At 52.0% G+C, this 24,260-nt stretch overlaps 1 protein-coding gene across 1 annotated transcript in view; it reads right to left on the bottom strand.

Annotated features, from left to right (window-relative positions):
* PHF2 (PHD finger protein 2) overlaps positions 1-24,260 on the bottom strand; it is a gene marked incomplete at both ends in the record, with an annotated part of 90,222 nt that overhangs the window by 28,717 nt on the left and 37,245 nt on the right. The window contains 3 exons of the mRNA XM_079706382.1: positions 2,010-2,170; positions 7,834-7,948; positions 12,431-12,516. Of these exons, the coding sequence (XP_079562508.1) occupies positions 2,010-2,170; positions 7,834-7,948; positions 12,431-12,516 (362 nt within the window). The remainder of the gene's footprint in view (positions 1-2,009; positions 2,171-7,833; positions 7,949-12,430; positions 12,517-24,260) is intronic.

The raw sequence follows: 24,260 nt of genomic DNA, 5'->3' as shown, positions 1-24,260 counted from the left end.
TAGAGAACAAACATATGGACACCAAGGGGGGAAAGTTGCAGGGCGGGGGCGTGGTGTGTGGTGGTATGAACTGGGAGATTGGGATTGATATATATACACTAATATGTATTAAGTGGATAACTAGTAAGAACCTATTGTATAAAAAAATAAATAAAATAAAATTCAAAAAAGAAAAAAAAGAAAGATTCTCCAGGACTAACAACCCCATTTCTCCAACAAACCAAAGGAATGGAAAGGGGATGGGGGCTGTTACAGAAGAGACTGAAGGGACATCAAACCCAAATGTAGTGTGTGGTCTTGTTTAGATTCAGAGTCAAACATCCAAATATAAAAAGGTGTTTTTGAGGCAACTGGGGAGAATTTAGGTGGTCTTAGGTGATTTTAAGGAATTATTGTTAGTGTCGTAAAGTGCAAGATGGAACTGTGATTATATTTTTTTTAAAACTGTCTGTTAGTGCTGTGTACTGGAGTTTTCATGGGTGAAATGATGTATGTACCAGAGACTTGCCTTCAAATACTTGGGGGAGGAGGGAGTTGGGGAGACAGGAAAACAGTCAAAACCTGTTGGGTTTTGTGACCAGTACTGGGTACATGAGGGTTCACTGCTTATTTCTCTCATTTTGTGTGTGTGTGAAAAGTTGCATAATAAAAAAATTAAGAGGTGAAAGAAAGACATTTACAACAGAAACCTCTGGACCGTCTCCTCCCTTATTCAGTAAGCTGCTTCCCACTCCTGTAAGCACAACTGGTTGGGGGGTTGGAGGGAGGCAGGGACTGCGGCAGACCTGGCCCTGCCTTTTGCAGCTGGCTGAGCCTGGGGCCTGGATGACAGAGTTGTGAGCAGGACAACACTAGCTCCTATGCAGAAACAGCTTAGAAAAATGCCTGGCACCTGGTAGACACTCACTAGTTATTATCTGTTATTACAGGTGCTACGACATGGCAGAAACAGTCCTGGACTGTGGTCATTCCCAGACTGAAAACATGAGTCCCTCCTTCCTCCCTGCCACAAGCTGGCCAGCCTTGGGGCCTTCCCTGGTGGGCTTAGGCTCCAGAGAAGGGGTGTTTCCCACCCCGCCCCGCTGTTCTCTGGAATGCCACTGGCTTCCTGTGTGGCTTGTACAGATGATCTCATTTAATCCTCACACCCATCTGCCCCCTGCCCCCCATTCATAAGCCTTACAGATGCAGAGGGTCAAGAGCTCAGTGATGGAACAACTTGTCTGAGGGTTTCAGCACCTGTGCCCTCTCCTGTCCAGTGTGCGGCCAGAGCTGGCCTGGGCATTTGCCTTTTCAAGGTCTTTCCTCTCCCCTCTCCTCACTGGCCACCCAGGCATCCCTGTGAACACCCCAATCCCCAGCAACCATGAGGGCCTCAGAGCCAGGGCTGTGAGGCCACCAGCCCTGCCAAGGTCACTGCAAGCATGTGCTAGCCCCTCTGTGCCAGATGATGTCCCCGCACATACAAGCACTTCATCCACCTAGAGGTGTCCTGACCGAGGGTGTCCACAGCACTGGGAGCTGCCAGGGAACACAAGACAGGGCGCCAATAGCACCAGCTAGAACCCAAAGGGATCCAGAAGAGGAGGTAGTCCTGGGACCATGGGACGGCGTGTCCAGGGCAGACAAGGGAGGTCAGCCCCCAGGTTGGCCCCAGCAGAGGCTGAGGAGGACACGGCACGAACATCAGGAACTGTGGACAACACAGCGGGGGCCCTCCCAGGCATGACTATCATTAGCGCCCAACAGTACTGTAGCTGGCAGAATCCAGGGGTCCCCACGAAGCCCCCATTTTGCGGGCAGAGTAACTGAGAAAGGAAGGGGCCTGGGTCCCGCATCATTTGCTGGGGAATGGGGTCTCATCCTAAGAAAAGCACCCAGAACAGAACAAGGAGACCCTGAGTCACACTGGCTCACATGGCTCTGGGACACAGTCAGGGCCTAGGCAGCGTATACAGGGACTCCTGGCTCAGGGAGCCCACAACTCACTTGCAGGAGAGGGCACTTACCCACGTAGTTCTCGACGTCGCTGACATAGAAGGTGGGGGCTGGGACCGCCAGGCCCAGCCCATCTTTCTTGGGGACAAGGATGGGCTCGGTGAAGCCATGCTCTTCCATGTAGCCCAGCGTGAGCTGGTTGCCCGTCACGCGGGCCACCACGTCTTCCGCGCTGCAGGGAAATACAAGTCGGGGGTCACATCGAGCCCAGGTCCCAGCCTCCATGATAGGCCTGGACAGGGCCTCAGGGCTGCAGACATGGAGCCTGAGCTCCAGGCACACACCGCCCATGCCCCACAAGGAGGACCTGCCACGGTGCCACACTCAGTGGTCACAGGGCAGCCACAAGGTAGACGTGACAGGGTCCCACACACTCATCACAGACAGGAACCTTGAGGTCCAGGAGGTCTGGGCACCTGTCCAGGGCTGTGGTGAGTAGAGAATGGGGACACACCGCACCCATCCCTCTTGCTATGGCAGAGGGAGCCCCGAGAGATGTGAGCGAGATCCCTCCCTCACCTCCCTTGCTCTCCACTCACCCTCCACTCGACAATATTCCTCTCAAGTGCTCAGAGATCAGAGCCCTGCAGGGGGGTAGGTCTAAGGACACAGTAGATGGCGATAAAGCCTTTTTCAGAGAGGACCTAGCCCCTGGACAAGCCAAACACAGGACCCAGGGCTGGGCTGGGATGCTGTGGTCAGCAGCTCTCCTGCCTCCCTGTGTGTCGGATGCTGCCCTGGGCGCCAGAGACCTGTGGGCCCCAGCTAGGAAGACCCCTGTGTGGTGACCCTGGAGAGGGGCTTTCATCAGATGAGCATGCAGGGCCATTAACCCACAGCTGAGAGCAGTGCTGTGGTGGAGACAGCAGGAAGCAGTGTCAGACTGGGCCTGTCGAAGCCTGGGGGAGCAGGAGTGAGAGGGGCAGGGCTCCGAGTAGAAGGAATGTACCAGCAAAGGCCTTGGAGGGAGGAGGATGCGGCAAGCGTGAGGACTAAGAAGGACCTGGGTGGCTGGGGGCCGCGGGGGATGGGGGTGGGTGGGGGGCAAGCAGCCAAGTCGGTGAGGTGGTGGGTCAGGCCAACTCATGCCAAGAGCACTGGGGAGCCACTGGACAACTTGAGAAGGGCAGTGACAGTCAGAGGTTCATCTGGCTGCTGTGCGGATGTACAGTGGACAGCAGCAGGACCAGGGTGGGGCAGGGCAACCATGGAGGAGGCTCAGCATGCAGTGCCTGGACCAGAAGGTGACAGTGAGAGGGAGGTGGTGGATTCAGGAGATCAGATGGGGGTGGGAGAACAGGGGCAGGCAAAGGTGAATGGCCAAGGGACTGGCCTGAGTGACCAAGGGACCGGGGCCACTGACTGAGGCCTGGAGGTGGGGCAGGAATGGGGGTGGGGGCAGATCCAGAGCTGAGTAGGAACACACTTGGTGGGATTGGCCAGTGGATGCCCCAGTTGGACAGACAGGTCAGGAGCTCAGAAGGACTAGTGGCTGGAGAAAGAAGGTGAGGAGCTGCTGGCCAAGGGACAATCTATGAGGCCAGGTAAACAGACGGTGGGGATCGAGCAGAGTTCCCAGAATCCCTCAGGGAGAGTCATCAGCAGGGAAGGAGGCCGGGCAGGGGAGGACGGCCAGCAGAGCATGGTCGCATGGTCTCTATGGAGGACAGGACTCAAGGAGAGGGGGCTGCACCACTGCTACGTGTTGACAAGGGTCAGTTAAGGTGAGGACTGAAGAGTGATCCTGGGGTTTGACGCCATGGTGACAGAGTGTTAGGGATAAATCAGAAGGAGTGAGTGGAGGGTGAGGAAGAAGAAGGAGTGTGGTGGGCAACTGCTGTGAGAAGCTCTGGGAGTACTGGGACAGCACAGAGTCGGCTGTGGAAGCTACAAGGCAGCCAGAGGTAGAAGGTCACCCTTGATAAACTAGAATCCCAAGCTCTTGTCTCACTAGTGAGAGTTCCAAATTCACAGCCATGGATTGGGTCTGGAACTGTGAAACCCATGAGGACCCAGCAAGAGGCAAACACGAGGGCTTCCGTGGTGGCACAGTGGTTGAGAGTCCGCCTGCGGATGCAGGGGACACGGGTTCGTGCCCCGGTCTGGGAAGATCCCACATCCCACATCCCACGTGCCGTGGAGCGGCCGGGCCCGTGAGCCATGGCCGCTGAGCCTGCGCGTCCAGAGCCTGTGCTCCACAACGGGAGAGGCCCCAACAGTGAGAGGCCCGCGTACCACAAAAAAAAAAAAAAAAAAAAGAGGCAAACACGAAACCATCCTGTAGGGGCACCTCAGAGCCCAGGGCAGACTGGCTGCCATGGGAATGATGCCCTCTGAAGATCACGCCTCACAGAAGGAGGTGAACCCCCAGGAGGGAGAGCCAGCAGCCTCATCTGCCCAGAAGAGTAGATCCCAAGAACTGAGGATAATAGGAAAATTGAAAAGGCGATTTAAAGACAAGTACATTAAACACATCCAAAGGGATAATGAGAGGATAAGGCAAAGAACAGAGAAGGAGGAAAAGAACAGACAACACTAAAAAGGAATAGAAATTGTAGAAAAGAAAAACATGATGATTGAAATTTAAAAAAACTCAGTAGATACATTAAATGGTAGCTGGCTGAAAAAAAATAGTGAATTTGATGAAAAGATCTGAAAAATAAGACAGAATGGGGAAGAGTGCTATAAAAGAGAAAACAGGACATTTTTCAGAATTGAGATAAAATATGACACCTCAAATTAAAGGCACTTACTGAGTCCTGAACAGGATAAATAAAAACAAATGCACATTAGAAGCACTGCAGTATACCTATTGTATATTAAAAATGAGAAAACAATCTCAAAAGTTTTCAGAGAAAAAACCAGATTATTTACCAAAAATGAAAATGAAACAAAACAAAAACTCCAGCGGCTAGACTGATAACAGTAACAATAAATGTCAAAAGACAACAGAACAGTATCTCCAAAAAGTTCAAGGAGAATAACTTTTACTCTAGAATTTTAGATCCATTTTAGAAAATTAGAATCATGCAAGAATAAAGTCAAAATAAAAATATTTTCAGACACAGAGAATATTTTTATAGGCCTTTTCTTAAAGAACTACTAACGGATAAAATTCAACAAGGAGGAAACCAAATCTAGAAGGAAGGAATGGGATTCAAGAAATAATGGAAAACTGATCTACAGATTCCACACAATCCCTGTCAAAATACCAGCTGACTACTTTGCAGAAACTGACATGCTGAACTTGGAATGCTGAATGAAATACAAGGCACCCAGACAACCAAAACAGTCTTTAAAAAGAAGAAAGTTGGAGGGCACTTCCCAAATTCAAACTTCACTACAAAGCTACAGTAATCAAGATTGTGTGGTGCTGGCATAATATGAGACATATGGATCAATGGAACAGAATTGAGGGTCCAGAAATAAACCCAAACATCTATGGTCAATTGTTTTTCATCAAGGGTACCAAGATAATTCAATGGCGAAAGAATAGGCATTTCAATAAATGATGCATGGGAGAACTGGATATCCACATGCAAAGGAATGAAGTTGGACCTTTACCTCATACCATATACAAAAATTAACTCAAAATGAGTTAAAGACATAAATATAAGAGCTAAAACTATAAAACTTTTAGAAGAAAACATAGGCATAAATCTTCATGACCTTGAATTTGGCAATGGTTTCTTTTTGTTTTTGTCTAAAACAAAAGCACAAGCAGCAACAGAAAAAATAAATAAATTAGACTTAATCAAAATTAAAAACTTTTGTGCTTCAAAAGACACCAAGAAAGTGAAAAGACAACCCACAAAAGTGGAGAAAGTATTTGCACATCATATATCTGGTAAGGGACTTGTATCTAAAATACATAAAGAACTCTTACAATTCAATAATAAAAAGACAAAAAAAAAACTTTTAATGGGCAAACGACAAATGGCCAACAAGAACATGAAAAGATGCTCAACATCACTAGTCATCAGGGAAATGCAAATTAAAACCACAGTGAGAGACCACTTCACACCTACAAGGATAGGTAGAATCAAAAAGTCAGATAAGGGACTTCCCTGGTGGTCCACTGGTAAAGAATCCGCCTTCCAACTCAGGGGACGTGGGGTTTGATCCCTGGTCGGAGAACTAAGATGCCACGGGGCAACTAAGCTGGCTCACCACAACTACTGAGCTCGCACGCCTCAACAAGAGAGAGAAAACCCACATGCCACAACTAGAGAAAAGCCCACTAGAGAGAAGCCCACATGCCACAACTAGAGAGAAGCCAGTGCTTCTCAACGAAAGATCCTACATGCCTCAACAAAGATCCTGCATGCCTCAACAAAGATCCCGCGTGCCACAACTAAGACCCAACGCAGCCAAAAAAAAAATGTCAGATAATAACAAGTTCTGGTGAATTGAAACCCTCAGACGCTGCTGGTGGGAATGGAAAGAGATACAACCACTTTAGAAAACAGTCTGGCAGTTCCTCAAACAATTAAATATTGAGTTACTCCTAAAAACATGAAAATATATGTTCAAACAAAATATTTTACGAGAACATTTATAGTAGAATTATTCACAGTAGCCAAAAATCAGAAATAACCCGAATGTCCATCAGCTGATGAATGGATAAACAAAATGTGGTCTATCCATACAACGGAATATTATCCGGCCATAAAAAAGGAATGAAGCACTGACACTTGCTACACCCTGGATGAACCTTGAAGACATTAAGCTAAGTGAAATAAGCCAGTCACAAAGGCCACATATTATATGATTTCATTTTGATGAAATGTTCAGAATAGTCAAATCTACAGTGACAGAAAGTAGATTAGTGATAGGACTTTGGGGAGAAGTGGAGAGGAATGAGGATGATAAAGCTACAGGTTTGTTTTTGAGGTGATGGAAACATTCTAAAACTGACTGGTGGTGGTGCAAAGCTGTGAATACACTGAACTGTACCCTTTAAATGGATGGATTGTATGGTATATGAATTATATCTCAATGAAGGTGGAAAAAAAGAAAATAAAAAAGAAGCCAGAGAGGAAAAATACCTTATCCACTGAGGAGCAAGGCTAAGAGTTACACTGAATTTCTCACCAGAAACCATGCACTCAAGTCGAGCATGGGATGAGACATTTAAAGTGTTAAAAGAAAAAACCCACCAACTTAGAATTCTGTGTCCATCAAATTATCCTTCGAAAGTGAAGAAGAAGTAAAGACTTTGTAAAGACTTTGTCAGACAAACAGAAACTGTCTTCCAGCTGTGAAGGGACAAGGGTGTTTCAGAGCAGCTGTCTGTACAACCTCACGTCCATGCAGTCACGGTGCCCCCTCACCAGAAACCATTTCCTGTGGTGCTGATCCTGCTCTCTGCCCTCGGCCCTCATATAGGACAAGGCTGCGCAGGGGGAGGGTGTGCTCTAAGAAGACCTAGGGACACCCCACCAGGCCATGGACACAGAGGAAAGCCCTCAGCCATTTGACACCAGGACCTGCCACCTCCAGAGGATGGTCTCAGGCTGGACCCCAGCCCCCAATCCTGGTCCATAAAATGGGGACGGTAGCTTCTCTCTCAGGAAGGTTCCATGGGAAGGGCCATACCAGGTGGGGGAGATAGGTCCCTTCCCTCCCGGGCTGTGAAGAGGGTCCCCATAACCTGTCCTCTGAGGTGCTGAGAAGGGAGAGATCAGCCCCCATGCCGGGAGCACCTGGAGTTTCGGGAACTGTGCTGCTCCCCCAGAGGGAAACCCATGGCCCTGGAGCCCTAGTGGTGGGGTGCGTATCCAGACCTCGGAGGGAGCAGGCAGGCTGGAGAGGAAAAGGTTGCCACCTGCTCACCTGGGAAAGGTCCGACTCCGCAGCTCCTTGATGAAGAGCTGGCTGCCATTCTGCACGGGCTTCACTTCGGGAGTCTGCCCGGGGCCATGTTTGTGCCAGGTTCGCTTCTTTTTCACTGCGGGGGAACAAGAGGCAGGTCATCACCCACAGCCCCCTCCCCGTGCCTCCAGGGACCCGGCCGGGAGGGCAGCCACCGTGAATGCCGCAAGACTCAGACCCCTCAGAGGCAAAGAACTTGGGGTTCCCTGGCCCTGGCCCACCCAGCCTCCCCTGCCTCTCAGGACCCCAAGTTGTCACATGGTCAGGAGCCCCCACCCTCCACATCCTTAAGTCACAGCCCCCACCTCACCTTCCGACCTGCCAGCTCAGACGATGGCACCCGAAAGCTGGGGCCTTCCTGGGACCCCATGTCACTCAGCACTCAGTCTGCTGAGAACTCGTCAGAGGCACCTCCTGAGAAGGTCCCACTAAGGCTCGCTATTCAGGACCCCTCCCGCCTGGCCTCCTCTCAGATTTGCCCTCAAACAGCACCAACCCTGTCCTTCCCTGCTGGAACCTTTGCTGGCATGACAGGCCACAACCCACAGGCAGGGCAGGCCAGCGCCACCTGCTGTGCCCTCTGCCCTCCCCACCCCCTGCCCACTCCCTCAGGCTGTCCTATTGTCACACATGCTCCAAGGGCACTGGACACGCCCACCTTGGACTTTTTACACGTGAGCATGCACACCTGTCCCTACTGGGCTGTGACACACGTGCACACACATACACATGCATGCGCACCCACACACAAGCACACATGCCCCTACTGGACTGGGACAGGCACACGCACACTAGCACACACATACACACACACACACAGGCAAGCACAAACGTGCACACGCATACACACTAATATTTGCCCCTGGACTGGACTTTGAGCCCCCAGAGGGAAGGAAGCTATTTCCTTGATACCCTTGCCCCCATTCAGGGCAGCCACAGATAACTCGGTGAGTGAAGATGGGCCCGGCATGGAGACCATCCCTGGGGGCTGCCTGGAAGGGTTTGAAACAGGCTGAGATGAGACTGGAGGTGAGGGAGAGCTGGCGGGGCCCTCAGGGTGCCTGTCCTTCACAGATGGGGACAGGGTGGGGGCTGCAGTCCTCCTGCATCCCAGTGGTTGTGGGGATGAAGGGAGCTGACAACTGCCCCTGAGTAGGACCTGCCTAAAGCAAGGGGAAGGCGCTAGGTGGATGCTGGCTGAGCTGACCTCTGTTCCAAACTGCCACCCCTTCCCCGTCTCATCAAGTCATAGCTCCTTGAGACTGTCTCCTACAACAGGTTAGATATTTACAGCATGCTTGGTCTCCAAGACCAAGGTGTGAGTGGATACTATGGAAATCTGTCAAGATCCCACGAAGGGAGGTCTGGAGCTGGAACTTCTGGTGGCAGCACAAGCACAGACAGGAGATCCAAAGGGATCCAGCTATCTTGTAGTCATGTGACCCTAGGCAAGTGACTAGGTAACTCTGTGCTTCATCATTAATGCTAGTCCTGGCTTCCCGGGCTCCTCGTGAGCGTGGAGTGCCGTGTGTCAGAAGGCCATGTGGGGAAACCAAGTCTTGGAGGGGGCATGCAGCCCGGCGATAGCAGACATGCAGGGGAGCAGTGGGCAGCAGGACAAAGAAGCAGCATCTCCATTGCCTGCCAGGAGCTGGGCCTGAGAAGTGCATGCTGACCAGGGGCCAGTGGCAGTCCTGGGCCACCCGGGCTTCCCAGGCCCTCACTCGGGACTGGGCAGCTCCAAGAACCTCATGGAGAGGCTTGAATACGCCTGATACTGTGGCTGGAGCAGGTATGCTGGGACAACAGCCAAAGATGAAGCTGTGAGACAGGGTCTGAGCTCCATGGGGCTACCCTTGAACCCCTCTGCAGCCCTGGCTGGTGGGCTCCCTCCCTCCCCAGGTCCCATGACCCTCCTACGCCCAGAGGCTGAGCCTTCTCCTGCCTATGGTGGCCCAAGGCACCCTCTGATAAGGTGCCCAGGAGACAGCAGGAAGCTGGTGGGTCTCAGTGGGCCCCCTGGGTTATGGGGGCAAGAGGTGTCCCTAAGGCATTCAGCACCAGAGCCCGGCCCACCGTCCTAAGCATGGTTCACCCCACCAGGAAGATGTGACAGCTACACCTGCCACAGGGAGGAGGACAGTAAGAAATTAGTAAGTAACCTCGTAAGCAGTCACAGAGCTAACAGGAGGCAACACCAGGATTCAGAACCACTTTAAGGGCCATGTCACCCGCTTCCCATGAGCCTTCGTGTCAGTAAGGATACCTTGTCGAGTTCCCACAGGGACCCCTGGGTCCCACTCTAAATCTGTGAATTGCGTAAACCTGTGGGCCTGAGGGTCACAGACCAAAATCAGTCCAAGGGACAGGTGGCAACAGCATGGGGAGAGAACCCTGAGATCCGGTAAAGACATGCAAAGCTAGAGGGATGTGGCCTCAGGCCCGGCTCACTCTGGGAACCCCGCCTCCATCCCATCCTGGTGCTCCATTCCCCAACTCTATCCTGTTCTGGTCCTCTCCCTGCCATCCCCACCTCACTGTGCCCATCACAAACCTCCTCACCCAGGCGAGGGCAAGGAAAGGAGGCAGGCTCATGGGCTTAGGTGGCCCCCAGGGGGCACAGGGTCATCGAGGGGCCTTACTGTGGAAGGTGTGACTGGAATCCAAGCAGAAAAAACCAACCAGTGTGCCACAGACAGGCTCTGGTCGGGGCACACACATGTAAAATAAAGGGTGATGGGCAATCTAGGAGTGCACACTGGCGGAAGATGCTAAAACCAGTGCCTTCGTCCCTGCTGGGCACCCGGGCCTCAATAACAACAAGAAGTCTGGTTCACAGAATTTATAAATCACATATTCACGCACACACGCGTGCACACATGCAAGACATACATACACACACACAGCCAAGGAGGGGCTGCCAGGTCCTGCCAGGCTGTAGTCCCGCACTGTCTGCTGATCTAGAACAGCGCTCACAGAGGTGGCCCTGCCCACCCCCCCGAACACCTCCCAGAGTAGCGCCTACCCAGGCACTCAGCTCTATATGGCAGTGGGGTGTCTCCCGGCCCCAGCCCTGATCAGCCCCCTACGCCACACCCAGGGCCACGAGATGCAGGACCTGGGTCCATACCCTGTTTGTCTCTCCTAGGCCCTGAGCTTTCCTGGAGGTTCATGAGGTGCCAGAAATGCAGGTTAAGCCACGGGGTGATAGTCATCCTCCTGTATCTGCTGTAAAGCAGTTACCAGAAGGATCGGGTAATTTAGGGGAGATGTATTGTGAGCATCAGTGCTGCCAACTTCTAGGGGTATGAGGGTAAGTTAGGAACTTGAGAATCTTCATGCCTAGGAAGTTCAGAAGCCACCAGGCCTTCTCTTCTTCATCTTCTCATGCATTTACCTCATGCTCATGCCCACATGTGCTGGAGGGTAGGGCACAAGAGCCGAAATGAATACAGCTCCCATGGTCGCGTAGTGATGATGGGGCACAGGCCAGGCACAAAGAGAGGCCCAAGAAAAGTCAAGGAGAGGTGAGACCCCACTTCACCCAGCTTCCCAAGGGGCTGGGCTGGGCTCCCTTGGCTGGCCTCGACTCACAGAACAGGGGTGCTGGAGGTGGGCTTCCACCCTGTGCTGGTGTCCTCCCTCTATGCCCACTGGACCCACAGGACTCACTCCACAAGGGCTACAGGGGTCCAGCCCCAGAAGATCATGGCACTTCCCCCACGTAGACCTGGCCTTAGAACTTGCCTCCCAACCATGATGTGGGCCACCCCGGATGAGCCTGTGCCTTGGGGAGCCCCCACTGGGCCTCCCACACCCCCAAAGGGCCAGATGGAAGGGGAGGAGGATTAAGTCCTCGTGATGCACAAATAGCAGTTTGAGAAAGGGAAATTTTTTGCATTTCAAAAATACAAAATTCCTTGGCCATATACTTCAGTTAAAAAAAAAAAAGCTATTATTTTTCCTCCCTGTACTCTTACTTATTAATAATGTAGAACTGACAGGAAATAAAATGTTTTTCATTGCTGGAAAAAAAAATGAGAGAGAGAGAAAGGTGATCACCTAAGATTCCACGCAGGGGGTGCTAGAGAAGAGAAGGAGAGCAAATCCCCAACAATGCGCATTCCTGGACCCCTGCAGAGAGATGGCCAGCTGGGCAGAGCTGGGCAGAGCTGGGCAGGGCTGGGATGGATGGTCCCTTGGACATCTCCCAGCCTAGGTATCCATCTCAGGTTGCCTGGTCACTGCAAATGCTGGACTTTGCAACCCCTGCCCAGGCCTCCGAAGGCTGGTGGGCTCTTTGCAAAGGCCATGAGGGGCCCCAGCTGCATGTGCAGGCAGGAGATGATCAGGAGGGGCCACAGTGGGCCCAGCAAGGCCATGAGGGGCAATAAATGAGGCAGGAGGTGGTTCCTAGATACCAGAGTCCCCTGGCTGCAACTACACATGGCGGTTCACGCCAGCAAGGTGGGGTCCGGTTGGGGTTGGGGTCAAGGCCAAGCAGAGACCCTGCCCCCACAGTCAGATCCAAGGAGCAGCAGCATGGTGTTATACTTACGGGTGGACTTCCCATGGGTTTTCTCACAGTTTGGGCAGTGGTAAATGTCAATGTCTGGGGCCTCCTCCTCTTCCACTCCAACACAGCTGAAACGGACGGGAAACAGACATCATTAACCAGCAGTCAGCGACTCCTAAAGAGCTTCCCCTGCAAAGATCTGCAGCACCTCCCACTCACTTTTCAAGGGGAAGGGCAGGGTAGCAGGAAGACAGCTGGGGCAGAGTGTGTGGGGGGACAGTGGCCCCACACACACTCTGGGATGGGAGACTCGAAGTGGAGAGGGAGGGTCAAGGAAGACCTCACCATATGTGACTGGGAAAGGCAGAAGGAACCGGCCATCCTTTGGGCCTGCCTCCATGAGGGCCATTACTGCCCTGTCACCACAGAGCCCAGGGAGGTTGAGGCCGGGTGGGGGCGGGGGGAGCGTGTCTCAGAGCCAGGGCACCCCCACCATTTCACCATAGGCAGTTTGCAGCCATAGGCAGGGGCCCTCCGGACCCTGTGAAGGGGACGGCTGTAAGTCACCTTCCCCAGGGAGCTGTACCATGGTGCTGGAACAACTGGATATCAAAACGGTGAAGTTGAACCCCTACCTCACACCATATACAAAAAATTAACTGAAAATGGATTAACAATCTAAATATAAGAGCTAAAACTATAACACCCTTAGAAGAAAACACAGGAGTGACTCTTCATGACCTTGGATTTGGGCATGGATTCCTAGAAATGACACCCAAAGCACAAGAAACAAAAGGAAAAAGACATAAATTAGACATCATCAAACTTTAAAACTTTTCTGCATTAAAGGACACTATCAAGAAAGTGAAAAGGCACTGTGCAGAATGGGAGAAAATATTTGCAAATCATATTACCTGATAAGGGTCTATCATGCAGAATGCATAAAGAACTTTACAACTTAACAACAAAAAGACAAATCAATTTAAAATAGACATTTTTGTTTTCAAAAATAGACATTTTCCAAAGAAGAAATACAAATGGCCAACAAGTTCATGAAGAGAAGCTCAACATCCTTAAGTCATCTGGATGCCACTGAAATGCAAATCAAAACCATTAGATACCACTATACACTCACTAGGATGGCTATAATTTTAAAAAGAAAAAAACAAACAGGAAGCTAGCAAGTGCTGGTGAAGATGTGGAGAAATTAGAACCCTCTCACATTACTGGTAGGAACATAAAATGGTACATTTTCTACGCAAAACAGTATGGTGGTTCCTCAAAAAGTTAAACATAAAATTATAATATGACCTGGCAATTCCACTCCAAGGTATAGACCCAAAAGAACTAAGAACAGTTTCTCAAACAAATCCTTGTCTACAAATGTTAACAGCAGCATTAGTCACAATAGCCAAAAGATGGAAGCAACCCAAATGTCTGTCAACTGATGAATGGCTAAACAAATTGCAGTGCCGCCATACAATGGAGTAGTATTCAGCCTTAAAAAGGAATGAAGTGCTGATGCACACTATAACAAGGATGAGCCTCAAAAGCATTGTGCTGAGTGAAGGAAACCAGACATAGGAGGCCACATATTGTGATTCCATTTACATGATCATGCCCAGAATAGGTAAATGCAGAGAGACAGAGGCCGACTGGCAGCACCAGAGGGTGGGGGCAGAGAGGAATGGGGAGTGACTGTTTAGTGCACACAGAGTTTCCTTTTGGTATGAAAATGTTCTGGAACTAGACAGAGGTGATGGTTGCACAATACTGTGAATGTATTAAATGCCACCAAATTGTTCACTTTAAAATGGTTCATTTTATGTTATGTGAATTTTATCTCAAAAAAAGAAAAAGAAAAGAACCTGGTGGCCCTGTGAGGGTGACACCATCCATCATCACTAAGGCTGGCTGAGTGCTGATTCTGCATCTGGCAGCATCAAGAACTCTACATTTGGGCTCCCCTGGTGGCACAGTGGTTGAGAGTCCGCCTGCCGATGCAGGGGACACGGGTTCGTGCCCCAGTCAGGGAAGATCCCACATGCCGCGGAGCGGCTAGGCCCGTGAGCCATGGACACTGGGCCTGCGCATCTGGAGCCTGTGCTCCGCAACGGGAGAGGCCACAACAGTGAGAGGCCCACGTACCGCAAAAAAAAAAAAAAAAAAAAAAAAAAGAACTCTACCTTCATTTTTTTGCAACAACCTTGCAGTAATCGGGATAATTATCATTAGCCCTATTGTACAATGAGGAAACTGAGGCACGAGAGGTTAGCTGTCTGCCCACACCCAAAGGTCTCCTCACCGTTCAGAGGGACAGTTCTCCCCCCACCCTCGGCCATTGGCCCAGGATGAGCACTCAGCAGACAAGACCCTGTGCAGGCCACCAACGCCCCAGGGTACCTGGGCAGGACACTGCCTGACACAGCTGCCGCAGTCCGACAGCCCTGGGAACAGAGCCTGAAGCCCAGAAAGAGCTTGGCAAGTGTTTTTTGAAAACATAAAGTTCGGTCTTCACTTCAGAACATAAACGGTAATAAAGTGAAAGAAGTCTACAGAGTCAGATGTAAAAGACAAAGCCATCAAAATCAGAACGTGAGGGCACATCTGCTCTCATGACGCAAAGTGACTTTCTAAACAAACAAACAAAAAAGAAAATGGAAAGGAAACCGGAGAGGACGCTGATGGATTGAAACAGTGCTCCAAATCATGAAAACAAACTTCAAAGTGCCATGAAAAGTATGTTCAGCAAATATGGCAAAGTTTTCTACTCTTCCTCCATGAACTATATATACTGTGGGCATCTCCCAACAGAACAGGGCAGAGCCAGGAACAGAACAGGCACATGCTACAGCTGTGTGAGAAGGAGGCCCAACCTCACTAACCACCCATGAAAGGCAAGCGAACATCACAATACATATCATGTTCAACTGACAAATTAACCAAAACCGAACACATTAAACTGGTAACATGCCACATCGGCAAAGGCACAGTGAGGACAGTAAACACAGCCAGCTCTCCCCGGCCCCCAGGCATGCGGCACTCCCTGGAGGCTGGGGCAGCAGAGGACAGCTTCTCTCCACCCAGGAGGAGGAGGAGCTGGCTCACCTGAACCCCCACCCCCCACCCAGGGCGAGCCCACCAGGCCTGACCCGCTGCTCCTTCCCTACCAGTTTTCCCCAAGCCCCTGCCTTCCAGAGTCAGGCTACACAAGGGTCCTGTGCCTTGGACCTGACTCCTGACCTCCTGAAAGGGCCCTAAGTCTGTGTCATCTGACCTCAGACATCCTGCCCACTTGCAGGGTCAGTGCTGGCACATAGAGGCCTTGCAGCAGAACCTGCTGCAGGCTCCTTGTTTGTCCCTGGGGCCCCTGGGACCTGGGCAGGCAGGGGTTCACACCGGGCCATGGGACAGTGGCAGACCCATCAGGGGAGGTCGGCCATCCTCAGTGTTTGTGAGCTCCAGGAGCTGCCAGTGAGAAGAGAGCCTGGAGCCACTGCCCAGTGTGGATGTGCAGTATGCACTGTTGACCTAAAATAATAACACAGCCAGCTATTTGATCAGCAAAATGGGTTTATTCAGGCACAGCAAAGAATTGCAATTTGGAACATGCAATCTCTGGCAAGCCACAGGTAAGTCCAGGGAACAAAGGAGAGTAACATTCTTTTATAGAGGAGAAGGGAGAGTTGGGAGGAGCTGTTGTAAAACAAGAGTCCATTGGAGGAAACTGGGAGTTCGAAATATAGTGGCTTTCATTGGCTAAGCGTGACAGCCTTTGGTTGGCTGGGCTGTTGCCAGGCGAGGAGAAATTCTTCCTCCTTCTGGGTAGTAAAGTAGTAACATTCTTCCTGTTGGAGATACAAAGGTGTAGTCTCTTCCTCACATCGAGTGATAGGGTGTAAGAGCTCTCGCTTATGGCCTCCTGACTCCATTTTATTATTTTTTTTTGGGGGGGGGGGGTACGCGGGCCTCTCACTGCTGTGGCCTCTCCCGTTGCGGAGCACAGGCTCTGGACGCGCAGGCTCAGCGGCCATGGCTCACGGGCCCAGCCGCTCCGTGGCATGTGGGATCTTCCCGGACCGGGGCACGAACCCGTGTCCCCTGCATCGGCAGGTGGACTCTCAACCACGGCGCCACCAGGGAAGCCCCTGACTCCATTTTTTTTTTTTTTTTTTCGGTACGCGGGCCTCTCACCGCTGTGGCCTCTCCCATTGCGGAGCACAGGCTCCGGACGCGCAGGCCCAGCGCCCACAGCCCACGGGCCCAGCTGCTCCGCGGCATGTGGGATCTTCCCGGACCGGGGCACGAACCCGTGTCTCCTGCATCAGCAGGCGGACTCTCAACCGCTGCGCCACCAGGGAAGCCCCTGACGCCATTTTAAATGAGGGTCTGTTTATTAATTTTCACAGGACTCCAGGTGTGGACGTGGGGTGTAACTTCTGGGTCCAGTCTCTGGACCTGGCCAATCCTGAGCAGTTGCAGGGCTCTGCCTTTGTCTCAGTCCATGGCTCCTGGTGGGTATCGGTGATGGGGGCTCACTGTGTGCCCAGTTCTACAGTTGCTGGGTTTCAGCCATCTTCACCCTGGTGTGATCGCTGGTATCATGAGCCCACTTTATGGATGAGCAAACTGAGGACGGCCAGCTCAGGGCCTGCCACGCAGGCCACAGCAGTGAGAGGCCCGCGTACCGCAAAAAAAAAATAAATAAATAAATAAAAAATACAAACCCCCCGCTTGGCGTTCCTCAGACCTAGTTACTGGGACTGGCTCCCCCAAACACTACCTGCTGGTCCCACACATCCCTGAAGCCTCATCATGCTCTGGAAAGCCCACGGCAGGGGACCCTGTGACAGGTGTGGAAGCTGAGACCCGGGGGTCATGACCATGTGCACTGTGCATGCTGACACCCCAACTCTAGCCCTGAGGGTCTTTAGAACACCACCACCTGGTGGGCTCAGGTCTCACCCGGGCCAGGATGGGTCTGGCTGTTTGCTATGTTGTGCAGGAAGACCCTGGGACTGAAAGAGAAAGTGAGAAGCAGGGAAGGTGGGTTCTGTTCTGCTGGGAACACCTTAGAGCTGCTCCTCACCTAGGAGAGGCAGCCAGTGCTTGGGCCACTCACCCCATGGAGACCACTGCTGGCTCACAACAAGAGCTGGGCACCACTGCCCTGATGGACGTGGGGGGCTCAGCACACCCAGCCTGCTAGTCCTCCTGTGTCTACAGCAAGGCACCCAAGAGCCTCGCCTGTCCCCTGCCCCCTGCCCCTTGTGGGACTGCAACAGATGAAAGCTCTATGAGGATACAGTGAGCTTCTTGATGGAAGGTGGGCATCACTCTCCTGGGAAGCAGGCACTAGAGCCTGCCATACACTCCAGGCCCAAGCAGGGGTTCGAAGTTACCTGCAAATGGTCCAAGGGAAAAAGGAGGATGAGGGGCATCACCTGCAAGCTGGGCCCTGGACACATCCGGGCCCAGCTGCACCCGTGTCCCCAAGATCATCACAACTGCACAAGGTAGCCCCAGCTGCAGCCTGGGAGGGTCAGCCAGGCCTCGGGCTGGGCTGGCCAGGTGAGCACAGTGTGGTGTCTGGGGGAGGGCATGAGGGTAAGAGGGAGGCGGGAAGAGGCAGGGAGAGAGAGTGGGGGAGGTAACTCAGGGCACAGGGGAAAAGACCAGCAGCTGGGAGAGGTGTTGTGGAGCCAAGGCAGGGGAGCCCTACACAAACCTCGAGGCTACATGGGGACAAAATCACACAGGACATCAGTTCTAAAACAGAGCTCCAACTGCGACAGCCCTGACACCTTGGCGAAAAGACACATTCAGCCAGATAATTGTGGCGTTTGTCCTTTTTAACTCTGGTGAGAGCAGCAGTCCCCCAAGCACCCCATAGGCCACATGGCTTCTTAAAGGACAGAAGCTTCAGGGGCTAAATCCAGCCTGCCCAGCCCCAGTGCCCAGGGTGGAAAGCCATGGCCCACCCAGGGGGTGGGCAGCAGGCAGAAGCACAGGCTGCCAGGGCCACCTAAGACATCAACACGGACCTTGCTGACCCCACTTTCCCTCCCTCGGAGAGAACCCAGGTCACTGGCACCCAGGACTCCAGGTCCCTAGGAGAAGACTCAAATGAATAAGTGATGTTTCCACCAACCTGTAGACCTCCCAGGGGCCCAGGGATGGCTCTGCCCACGTGACAGCTGAGGGAGAGGCTGGGACACAGACCGAGGTTGGACCCAGGCCTCACAGCATAAAGGTAACCTGGAAACCACCTGCCCGGTACAGGCCAACAGTAATGCAGAATGCTCTGTGCGGGCAGGATACTGCTAAACTAATTTAAAAATAAAAAGAATGAGGTAGATTTTTACATCCTGACATGGAAAGATAGACACAGTAATTGTAAATTGAAAAATCGTAGGTAACAGGAGAATGTGTATGGTATAATTTCTTCTGGTGGAAAACCCAGAACAAAATTATGGGGTGTGTGAATGTGTGTGTGTGTGTGCATGAGTGTATGTGCACTGCATGCATGTGTGCATACATGTGTGTTCAAGTGTGTGGGGGGGCCCATGTGTTCCTGTCTATGTGCTCATTCAGTCCACCGCACTCACCTTGCCACTGAGGGGGCAGGTGGTGAGAAACAAGGAGAGATGCAGCTGCGTTTTCAGGGGCTCACGACCCAGTGGGGCCGGGAACTGGTTTGATCGGAGCCACCAGCAACCCCAGCACGCCAGAAAGTCAACCCCAAACAAATGTGGAAGGTAATTTGGTACCCAGAGCCCAGTGAGTAGAAAGACAACAGAATTTTCCAAGGCAGAGGTGAGTGAGGGATAAGACACCAAAGAAAATGACCAAGAAAAAGGGAACTGAGGGATGGGAGGCTGCAGATTTCAGACACTTGCAAAGGTGGCAAAATCATGTCAGAATTGCCAAAGTGGCCAGCCACCCTTGGGAAGTTCTGCTCCCAAGGAAGCCTGGGTTCCCTGCTCTTTGTGCAAAATCTGAATCTGCCCCTTGGAGATGCTCTGGTTGTGAGACCTTTGTGACACCAAGGGCCAGGGGGACCGAGAGAGGAAGCGGCTCTTCTGAGGTCGTCCCACAGTAATCCCTGCTCTGCCCTCCAATAGGGCGACTTCCAGCAGGACTTTCTAGAATCCCAGCCCCAAGCATGCAGGGTATGACCTCATGGTGATGGCCCTGCCAGAGGAGCTCCCCAGGGCACAGGCTCCTGGCGCGGCCTGGGCACCCCACCACACTCCTCTGCTCAGCCTTTGAGAATCAAGGCTGGAATTTTCTCATGAATCCACAATTAGATTGCATTGTGGTTTTTTTCTATTGTGTTGTCAAGAAGGTTGATTTAACATAAACCACAACTTCTGTAACACTGTTTTGACTTTTTTTTAAGTTAGGGGAGAAGCCTTAAAAAAGGAAGTGCCCCCTTTCAATTCCAGAGGGGAGGGGGACAGGCAAACCTCGCCTCACATGCCAGCCCCTACAATGTGAAGCACCGAGGAGTTCAGAGGTGGCACAGTTGACGTGTCAATAATGGTCATGATGCAGGTGGGGCCACAGGGACCAGGCACTCATCCTGCCCATGGAGGAATTAACATGGGAAGGAGTCTCCCCAAATATGGTCGTGTGTGCCAAGAGCTTTAAGAAGGATTTTATCCTTCAGGCCAGTAATTCCATAACTACAAACCTAATATGAGGCAGAAAGTAGAAATGCATACAAGATTCACATGCAAGATGGTCCACCCCAAGATTATTTAAAACAGCGAAAAATTAGGAGCACTAAACTTTTCCAGCCAGGAGGTCAGATACCCAGGTCATGCTATGCTCACACAGCAGAATATTATGCAGTCATCAAAACTCAGGTTTTATTTTTGAGTTTACATGTTTAAGATCTGCAGACACTAAAACTACAGCCCTGGCACACAGTGATGAGGGCTCCACACTGGTGCCGGGCAGTGGCATGCTTGTTTTCTCTTTACACTTTTCTGTACTCTCCTAAATCACTGAAAATGAGTGTGTATTCTTTTTATAACAAGCAGAAAAATTCCTGCTTTATTTGGAAAGTCAGAACGGTGCCCCTTCCCAGTTCACCTCCTCCCACATTTCTTGGGTCCTGGTGCCCCATTGAGAAGGGCTCCTGAGCTGTCCACCCTGCAGCAAGGCTGGGACACCCATCTCAGGGCCCCTGGGTCTCCCCCAGGGAGCCTGATGGAGGGGAGAGGCCACGTTGGAGACAACAGGGCGAGGCAGGGCAGGAGGACACCTGCATGGAAGCCTGGGCTGGCCAAGGAGCCCTAGAAGGCATGGGGGTGCTCAGTGATTCCCCTCATGATGACTTCATCCTAGGTCAAGCCAGCCCCACTTCACAGCCATCCCCTTCCTCCCTCATCCTCCCCCATTCCAGCCTGCGGTCTCCAAAGGATACCCAGAAACTGGCCACTGACACATTTCCACACGTTGCAGCCATGGGGACCACAACTCGGTCACCACTCGGCTTCAAGATGGTCATCAGCCACATGTCAAACTTAAGGTGGTCCTTTAGGCCCTAATCATGTGAACAACTACTAAATCACTGAATGCCCAGCCACTAGTCCAGGAGCCACACAACCTTCTCCACACGACAGGGGAGAAATCACAGTGGGAGAAGGGAATTGACACCCTCAGAGCCACACATGGGCTCAAGGCAGTGTGTCTGGTTCCCACCTCGGGATGCCCCCAGGCAGCAGCTGTCCATGGGTTTTGTGGTTTCACCCTAAGAGCCTCAGGCGTGTTGTGCAAGGGGGAAGCTGAGGCCCAGAGAGGTCCACATTTGCCAGGACCACGTGAAAAGGTGGCAAGAGCAGGTGGGGGCAGCCAAGTCTGTTTGCACCCCACAGCTCGTACGCCAGGCTCAGGAGGCTTCACAGCTTCCAGTCAGCCAAGGGCCTGCTGTGCAGGAGTAGGTAGCAAACACTCTGCCACAGGAGGAGGTGGGGGGTGCAATAAGGACCGGACCCCTGAGGCACCTGAGCCCTCATAGGACAAGTTCAAAAAGAGGAGCAGGAAAGGGGAAAGAGAAAACAGCCAGACCTGACCCAGCTGGAAAAGCCTGGCCCCCAGGGAGGGGGGCGCCTGTGTGCATGGGATGACAGGGTGCCTGCCATGGCCTGGGGGGTGGTAAGTGACACTGCGCCACAGAGGAGGGTCTCACTACCAACCCTGGAGGGCAGTCAGCCTGGGGACTCAGTATATCAGGACCCCCAAGAGTCACACAGACCATGTGGCTTCCACATGGACCTCGTGGGGACCCAGCCACAGAGCAGTGACAGAGATTTGGTGGGGGTAGGTCTATCTGCTGAGCTCAGATGCAGACTTGTGGGGAAAATCCACACAGTTGTTGTCAGAAGCCACTATGTTTTAGGGTGACTATTACACAGCCACAGATAACCAGGACTATGGGGAGGGACAGAATACGCAGAAGAAATGAAAACAGGTTCCAGAATGTGAAGGACAACTGTCCTCCCAGCCCCTGCCAGTGGGGCAGGTAAGCTCAAAAAGGATTGTATGTACAGTGCCCAGCGCCATGCCTGGCACACAGCAGGAGCCTGCAATCATCACCATCATGATCATCACCATCATCACCAATATCATCACCACCATCACCATCATCACCACTACAATCATCACCATCATGATCATCACCATCATCACCAATATCATCACCACCATCACCACCATCACCATCATCATCATCATTATCATCATCATCAACATTTTCGCCTGCTGGTCTGATGGATCATGACACATGCTCTCATACCTGTCAGCAAGGGGCTAAGAGCAAAACTCCAGAGGGAAACACAGAATCCACATGGAAAGAATGTCAACATCTATCCTTCCCAGATGTGTCACACCCACTCCTCCAGGACTCTGAGGTGAATGGACTCCAGCCCAGCCCCTCCCTATCTCCAAGGAGAGAATAAGGGACCAGTGGCCTCTGACCAGCTGAGCCCCACCCCATCTTGCCCAGAGTTTTTCCTTCCTGGCCGTAATACCTTTGTTTGGCTTCTCCACACTTTCCTCAGCAGGATGGGGCACCCAGGGGAAACAGAAGCCTCCAGGGGATGGAAGATATGGGGGGTTGGAAGCCATGGGGGAACAGCAGCCATCGGGGGGACAAAGCCACGGAGGGGATGAAAGCCATGGGGGGATGGAAGCCACAGGCAGACATGCTGGAGAGGAGTCTCCGTCATCCTCCAGGCCAACCCAGAGAGCACCACTCACAGGAATCTGGAGGAAGCACCACTGCAGGGGAGGAAAGCAGAACCCAAAGAGCCTTCACTTCTTTAACTTCCCAATTTATCATCACAATCTCTAAAAGAAACACTTGCGTCCATACTTACAATGGAAGCAAACATTCATAGATGTACCTTGCAGGACACGTGGGGTTTCTCCTCTCTCCTAGTTCAAAGGTTTAAACAAGGTGGGTCATGACCCTATAAACTGATGTCGCTCACTCCAGTGGGTGCAGGTGGAGGTCAAGGTCTCCAATGTCCACACACCTCTCTTGCCAGCCACCTTGGAGCAGGTGACGCACGTCCCTAGTCTCCTTCATCTGGTAAAGGCACCAAAGGCAGCATGAGGGGCGGTGAGAGGACTGACAGGATAGAGAGGAGCAAGGCAGGGGGGAGCGAGCCCGGGGCCCTGGGAAGGGTCCCAAGTGGGGCGGAGTACAGCCCTGGGGAGTCTACAAACAGGTGCCACTATGAGATGGACAGGACCCAGGCCCTCCTCTGGCACAGGTGAGCGACTCAGGCAGAGGAGGTAGGTGACAGTTCTCTGCCTGCTCAATGTCACCATCACCTGAGAGGGCTCTCCCGACCCACTTCCCATTTTGAAATTTTAAACCCTATAGAAAAATTACAACAGATGCCCATGTTCCCTTCACTCAGGTTCTCCAGTGGTTAACAATTCCCCTCATTTGCTTTATATCTCTGTAGTTTTTTTCTGAAACACTTGAAAATATGTTATAGACATGAGGACCGGCCCCCTAATTCATCAGCCTGTAGTCTCCTAAGAACCAAGCTGTCGCCACCATAACCACAACATCAAAGTTAACACCGAAAGATGTATCCCAATGCACATGTCTACATAGTCACATTTTCCCGGTTGTCTTGACAACATTCCTCACAGCTGTTTGTATATTTGACCCAGAATCACACATGGCACCAGCTGCCCAGCCTCTGGGTTCCTTAAATGGGGGTGAGGGATGCTATTTGTCTCTGGCGCTATTGCCTTTTGCAAGCTCCAAGCCAGTGATCTCCTACAGACACTGAGTTCTGGACTATCTGGTGTTCCTGCACAACCACACCTGACACAAGTGCCCCATGGGTGGTGCTGGTGCAGGTCACAGACTCGGGTCAGGCTGTGCCCCCATGGGCATGCAGACTGGAGTCTCTTGGCCAGGGCAAGTCCACTATCAGGTGATGAAGAAGCGACTTTGTGAGGGGTCACTCTGTTGCCCCCACAACGTCTGACCTGTGGCCTCAGTGTCCAGGGCTGATCTAATTATTGCCCTCGGGTTTCCACTTACCAATATGTCCTAGCAATTATATTGTCTTGGCAATATGTCCAGACAAGATGGTAGAGCCTTTGGGAAGGCTTTGAAGATCTGGACCCCAAGCCCCACCTAACTTATTGGATCAGGCCCATTTCTAAAGACAAGCTGGGGCCTGGGAGCTGCTACAGCAGGGCCTATTTTAGGAAGCCAGGTGGGGCTGGACCTATGCTCCTCTCAGCTCTCACCTGGGGTTTCCATGAGCCATCGGGGCTATAACTTCCTTCTTAGGGGGACACACAACCCCTTCCAGAAAAGCAGCCCACATGC

This window comes from Hyperoodon ampullatus (assembly GCF_949752795.1).
Source record: "Hyperoodon ampullatus genome assembly, chromosome: 6".
Classification (NCBI taxonomy): domain Eukaryota; kingdom Metazoa; phylum Chordata; class Mammalia; order Artiodactyla; family Ziphiidae; genus Hyperoodon; species Hyperoodon ampullatus.
The sequence above is the reverse complement of the archived record's forward strand: the minus strand, read 5'-3'. Positions and strand labels throughout refer to the sequence as shown.